Source organism: Pundamilia nyererei, unplaced genomic scaffold, assembly GCF_000239375.1.
Source record: "Pundamilia nyererei isolate P.nyererei 1_Seehausen unplaced genomic scaffold, PunNye1.0 scaffold00104, whole genome shotgun sequence".
NCBI lineage: Eukaryota > Metazoa > Chordata > Actinopteri > Cichliformes > Cichlidae > Pundamilia > Pundamilia nyererei.
In genome coordinates, this window is record NW_005187505.1 from 1 (window position 1) to 7,028 (window position 7,028).

General features: G+C 40.5%; 1 protein-coding gene across 1 annotated transcript; it reads right to left on the bottom strand.

Moving 5' to 3' along the window:
* Positions 1–1,663: 1,663 nt before the first annotated feature.
* Positions 1,664–6,729, bottom strand: LOC102192816 (differentially expressed in FDCP 6 homolog; the record flags this gene model as incomplete). Its single annotated transcript, XM_005740867.1, has 6 exons — positions 6,234–6,729; positions 5,447–5,587; positions 2,946–3,128; positions 2,085–2,315; positions 1,848–1,994; positions 1,664–1,772 (listed from the first exon to the last, which is right to left on the bottom strand). Coding segments are annotated over exons 1-6 (907 nt in total), but the record flags the coding sequence as incomplete, so codon positions are not given.
* Between the last annotated feature and the right edge of the window lie 299 nt (positions 6,730–7,028).

Consider the following 7,028-nt stretch of genomic DNA (forward strand, 5'->3'; position numbering starts at 1 on the left):
TTCTTGCTATGAGTTGCATCTTAGCAAACCCTCATCATCACCTTCATTATCACCTGGATCAGCTGCCACACTATCATTAATCTTTGCAGACACCACATTTGCTGCTATAAATAGAATGAACAGCCTACGAACAAAGCAAAGATACGAACTACATGTACACTTTGTTGTACACTTTGTGTACATGTACACTTTGAGAAAGCCATGGCAGCATTCTTTCATGAAAAAAAAATGATGCGTCTCAGTGTTACAAGGCAGAGCTGTAAAAAAAATAGTTATGTCCACTTTAACCCAAACTTTGTACTTCTTTGTCTTTTTTTTGTAGAAGAGGTGTTTTGTGACCTCTTTTCAAATTACCAAGCTGTCTGAACCTATTATTCATGAAATGTGGCTCCTTATCTCAGTCACAATCGTAGGCAAACACAATTTGTTATTACAGGAAGCAGTAACTAACTAGTTAAATCTCATTTAGTATCAACAACCTCCATCACACCTTTTCTTGCAGCTGTTTAAGAGACTTGCATAACCTAAAATCATGATGCTCCCTGCACCATGCTTAATAGTGTTGTGCAGTGTTTTTGGTCATTGCTTCTTTTTTCTCAACTCTTAAAACTCCTTCTGATAAAAGGAGAAAGTCCTTGATTTTCTCCATTCGTAGACAGCTGCATTCTATAATGCTTCTTCTGGAAGTTAATGGCACTGAGTCATGGTTGAAAGCAGTTTTTATATAGTTACCAGAGACCATTTTTGTGCTTTATCTCTGTCCAACACCACAGTAAATTTTAAATTAAACAATCAAGACGTGACTGAAGTGCAGACTTTCACCTTTAATTCAAAGGTTTTTGAAAAAATAATGCATTAACTCTTTAGGAATTACAGCCACTTTTATACACAGTCCTCCATTTTCAAATGCTCAAAAACACCAATTGGCTAAAAAGCCGTTTCAGTGAGTCCCCTTGTTATTTTATGACAAATAAAGCAGACATAATATCTGTAATTTTAAAGAGGAGACCCAAAGAGATATCAGTGCAAATGAAGGAGGCCATCATTAGGCTGAAAACCTAAAATACACCTATCAGAGTATAGGTAGAGATATCACTGTTAAAGTCTGTAATCAAGAGGTGCCTTCATGAATGGAAATACAGAGAGCTTACAACAAGGTCCAAAGCACTGGTTACGCTCAAGAACTGGAAGGTCAGGTTAAACATTACTAAGAATAAAAAAAGAGCCTGCACAGTTATGAAAAATATTGTAAAGATGAAATTGAGTTTAACTTGGACATGTAGACAACGTCCTCCGTCAAACATGGTGGAGACAAAGAACTGAGTCACTAGTGTTTATTGAAGGTGTGACTGCTTATAGAAGTGGCACGATGAATTGTGGAGATACTGACCGAAAACATCGAGGGAAAACTATTTTAGCATAATCGAGTCTGGCTGTAACTGTGACTTAGTCAACATTTTATAAGCTTCAGCTGACTTCTGAAAGTTTTCTTAATCATTGGCAAAAGAAACACAAATAATTAGCAACCAATGAAACACAGATTGTTTGACAAGTGGCCTCAATATATCTGAAAGATCCTGGAATTATTTATATACACTATGATAAGCTTCAGTACATTTCAACCACACTAAACCAATGAGCACACACATTGTAAGTTACACACCTTGAGTCCACTCCACTTTCTGTTTCTGGTCAGGCGCGCTCATCTCGTAGGTTTTACTATGGGTTTTCACACAGAACAGACAGCGCTTCCCCTCCCTGTCTGGAATAGACTGAAACAAAAAAATGTATGTAAGTCACAGCGTTGGTTGGTGAAGAGTTAAACATGCTGAGTTTTCCTCACTAACCTCTATGACACAGTTCTGATCCAGCTGGATCTCCCCTCTCTTGTCTTTTAAGTCCTCGCTGACATAGTAGGCCATGGAGGAGGGCTTCAGCACAAACCAGCGCTCAGTCCAATTCCTACGCACATGCCCCTTTTTCCACATGTAACCCTGCAAAACAAGGGATCAATTGAAGAACAAAGAAAGACAAAAATGTCAAGGGAGCAGTCAAATAGGCTCCAGTGACACAGCACAACTCACTCTCTTGAGAACGCTGTGATAGATCTCCAGGAACACCTCATCTAAAGCCAGGCTGAAGGCCTCAGCGCTGGTGACGCTCAGCAGCCGGCCTGCACTCATATCCTCCAGGAAGGTCCACACGGACATTCCCTCTTCCCACACTGTAGCATCCTGCGATAGTAAGTCCTCCATGGGCTTCCCATCCCACTCCTCGCTCATCGCAGTGGAGATTTTCTTGAGGAGATACTCCACCTAGAAGCATTCAAACATTTGTATACGAAACTTTTTGCACATCGCGAAAACCAAATATTAACGGCACCGACAATGCAAATACTGACTCAACACAGATTGTATTCTGTGGTTTTGGGATATCACTCTTCATGAGGAGCTCACTGAGTGACTTCTACAGAAGCCGTTTATTTTTATCTCTGTCGACAGGAAACCAAAAGCATTATGGAGGAAGTGCAGGAAGGAAGAGCCTCATTAACTAACTTACTTGCACTTGTATTTTCCTACTGAGAAAATCTTTAAACTGTCCTAACTCTGTCATCACACACAAATTATATTTCTTTTTGGGTATTTGGGTATAGCAGTGTCTAAAAACTACAAGCGTTGCTGGTGTTTGTTCCTCTAACTCTCTTAAATTGTTTCTTTTAAATCAAAAGTGAATTGTCTAACTTTTTGTACAATGTGTGTCCATTTTTCCATTTATAGCATACAAATGACTTAAAATATAATCACTGTGGATTTGAGCCTTTTCAAGAAAGCCCTAATAAATCAGGCCTCAATCAGTTGCCTAAAATAAAATCCTCTCCAACTTTAAGTGTTTCTACAAATTCTCAGTGAACACATTTCACTCTCCTTATTCTTCATAACTATTACCTCCTCTGGTATCATCACCAGTGGGTATCGGTCCTCTGACAGAAGGTTGAATAAACAGAAGAGCTTGAAGCAGTCCCTTTCCGATAGCAGTGTCCCCTGTGGCACCCTTCTGAAGTTCTTCTTCATGGTCATTGTCCAGCACAGGTCATCAAATTTCTCCTTATCAAACATCCCCTTTTTGACCTGGAAATGCAAAACTGGAAATGCTCTGAACTGAAACTAAAATTGCACTTTTTAAAACAGTTTTACATAAGATTATTTGTTTCCTGAGGGGTGTGTTACGAAGGAAGTTCAACACTGCCTGGCTTTCTTATCATGACACTGGTTATCATCTTTCTCGATTAACTCACGCTTTCTGCTTCAATCTCTGTGCACACTTATATAAAATGGGACTCGACTGAGCACTGCGTGCTGCAGTCAGAAGAAACGGGTTACAAAGATCTCTAAAGTTTATATAAATATAAGAGTAAAACACAACACTGCTGCTGCAAATAAGACTGACTGCTTCAGAAAATCATTAAGTTACAATAACTCAGCTACAACTCTTAACAGTGTAAAAAAAGGACTTCAGCAGCATTGGCATCAAGCATAAAAATATCACCAGCTGAGTACATGGAAAATCCTGTGACAATGTGACACACATTTCCACTGCTATGTTGCTAGTGAGGTGCACTCATTTTGTTAGATACACCTGTTTGGCTTCTCATTAACACAAATATTTAATTAGCCAGTCACATGGCAGCAGATCTATGCATTTAGGCGTGTAGATATGATTAAGTAAAGACGACCTATTGAAGTGCAAACTGAGCATCAGAATGGGGAAGAAAGATGATTTTAGTGACTTTAAATGGCATGATTGTTGGTGCCAGATAGTCTATGTCAAAAAACTGCTGATCTGCTGGGATTTCCCCACACAGCATTCTCTGGGGTTTACAGAGAATGGTCAGAAAAAGAGAAAACATTGAGTGGTAAAAAATCCCTTGACTGCTTCAACAGTGATTGAAATAACTACTCATTACAACAAAGGTATGGAGAAGAGCATCTCTGGATGTACAAAACAGTCAAACATTGAAATAGATGGGCTACAGCAGCAGAAGGCCACACTTCTATCAGCTAAAACAGGAAACTGAGGCTGTAATTCACACAGGCTCACCGAAACAGGACAAAATATAATTGGGAAAATGTTTTCTGGTCAAAAAGTTTTGATCTCTGCTGTGACAAGTATTTTTTGTTGATGTAATAGTGGTGGGAATACTTTTTTGACACACTTTTACCCCTGAGTACCAACTAAGAATCACTGAAAGATTGCGGCCTACCTGAGAGTCACTGTAAAAAGAACCCAGCTGCGCTATAAAAACTGAAAAAGTCCCAGTGATTTTCTGCCAGTACATTTTCTGTTTTTTGAGAGAGGTTTTCATAAAGTGTAAATAGTCAAATTCAACATGTGCTTAAAAAAAATTACAGTTTTTTTTGTTTGTTTGTTTGTTTTTGCTGACCATATCCACCCCTTTATGACCACAGTGTACACGTCCTCTGATGGATGCTTCCATGCTCCATGTCACGAAGCTCAAATAATCTCAAACTGGTTTCTGTAACATGATAAAGAGTTCACTTGAATTAAATGGCCTCCACAGCCACCAGATTTCCATCCAATAAAGTACCTTTGTGATGTAGTGGAATGGGAGATGTGCACCAACTGTGTGATGCTATCATGTCACCATAATCTCTGGGGAATGTTTCCAGCATCTTGTTGAATCTGTGCCGAAGGTTTAAGGCAGCTCTGAAGCACAGTGTGACTATTAGGCTAGCTAACACGTACCGGTATTTCTTCAGCAGAGAATGTTGGGCTTTCAAAACTGAAACTCTGAACATAAACTGCCCGACCACGTTACGGTCTCAGCATAATGTCAAAAGAGAGTCGACCTTTGTGTCGCTGGAATGTCTGACTTTAAGATCACGATAGCCTGCCAACTAATCTCGCTTTGTAATCTTCATTTCTGGTTGTAAGCAATGTAACAATAGTTACAAACAAAGAAAAACCTGACAAAACAAAACCCAGGGGGTTTGACTGAACTGTTAATAAAGTACTAGCTGGAAGTATTCAGGCACAGCTAGGTTAAATTAAAGGGAAAATGTAAAATAGATATAAGGGCTATATTTTCCTCATCTCAATAAGTCCAAAACCAACAACTAGTCGGTTCTGAATTTCTTTTTAAGTTAGCCGGGTACTGTAGGTTTTTGCAAGTGTTACTAGAAACGGAGTAAATACTGCATGAAATGGGAATGTCATTCAACTGCAGATCGGCACACAGTACTGCACGACCAGCTGGCACGCAATGTAAACATAAACTTAAGTTAATGATCGTGGTAATGAAGGAGCATGAGATCGAGGGTAAAGGTACTGCTCAGTGATGTGTTCGTAAGAGTTTTGAACAACATAAATACAAGTATAACTGCAGCTGAAGGAAAACCCTTTGCATAGATTGTATTTTTTACATTACCTTATCCAGTATGTATTTGCTGAGGTAGGGCATGTAGCCATGATTAGACACTGGTCCATCATCATCATCCTGGAAATGCTGCTCCAGAGCAACGGGATCGTGTGGGATGTTCAACACTGTGTACAAGTTGTGGGACAGCACCTGGAGAATTCAAACAGACATACAGCATAAGTGGATGGATAAAACTAAGCACAACTCCCGCACACTCCCTTGTTTCTTCACATATCAGCAAACAAACGCTCACAAGCACAGGCAGCTAGTCACCAGTGAGTAAGCATGTCAGGGCAGCTTTCTGCTATTTCCCTGGATTCTTCTAACCAAGAGGGGGGGTCAGTTAGGCATGTAGGGAGTGGAGGGAAAGCAAGTTAACAGCCAAAATAAAACCTACCGAGGGGAAAAGAAGGCAAAACATAATATTCGTCTTTTATTTAGAAACCCTGACAATTTTGTGTGGTATCAAGGCCATGATAAGGTTGGACTTTCACCTCCACTCTGAACAGGCTAAACGTCTGTTAATGTCTGAAAAGATCTGGATTTGAGTGCGAGCTTTTAATCTGTCTGCGTGTCTCATGTTCCTCTGATTACAACACGAATTCACGCACAGGATGCCACCACACGTACACACCACTACGTTTGAGTTCTGACTTTAGACAGAGTCGAAGTGATGACCAAAGTAAAACTGCAAGAATATAAAGCGTTTGTGTTTGTCTCTGTGCTCTCTCCAGCGGACGCCCCTCGGTCTCAGTTTCCTGATCTTAAAAACGTCTCGCACTAAAATTCTCCTTACCTTTAACTGCGACTTGGAAACTTTCCCGCACTTCTCCACGTCCAGCGACGTGAAAGCGTACCAGATGGACTTCAGGAGTTCGGATTTTAGGTCCATTTTTTGGAGACCGCCGGGGACGCGCAAAACTACATTTCCGAAGCGGTGCGCAGCGGCTTTTTACGCAGCCACGGGTGAGCGCCCGTGTGGTGAGAACAGCCAAGCAAAATGTGGAGCAGAGCACTCACTGCGGTGCAAACGACAAAGGCCCAAAGTATCAGATGTGGTGCAGACTTAAAGAGGCGGAGAGCCGAAACAAAACCTGGAGCACCACACGGTCCTCCTCCCTTCTCATAATTCAACAAAACGATCTAAAATAGTGGGGGGAAAAGCAGACATGGATAGATCTCGACAGTGTGAAAACATTTACGTGATGATTTCACACTACATGTATTCACAGAACTGTATCTAAGGTATTTCTCCTGATAGGATGGGCTCCAGAATTCCTCAACGCACTGCCAAAAACCAAAACCAAAGAGGAGGAATCCTGTTATCAGATTCAGGAGACTTGCTAAAGGACACACCCATCTTGGTAAAGAGCCCAAGGCCACATTTGTTTGAGTAGGTTAAAAATCTTAAAGGTTTGGGGGTGCCACAGTATGTAGATTGTGGCAAGGCTGAAGCACTTGAGCTTAATATTAGTAGTAGCAGTAAATGTTTTATTATTTAGCTCAGTGACTACGGATTATTTTTCCACGTTTCATGTTGTGTTTATGTGCATAACTTGCACACATTGCAGACATTTATTTTTGTACCTGA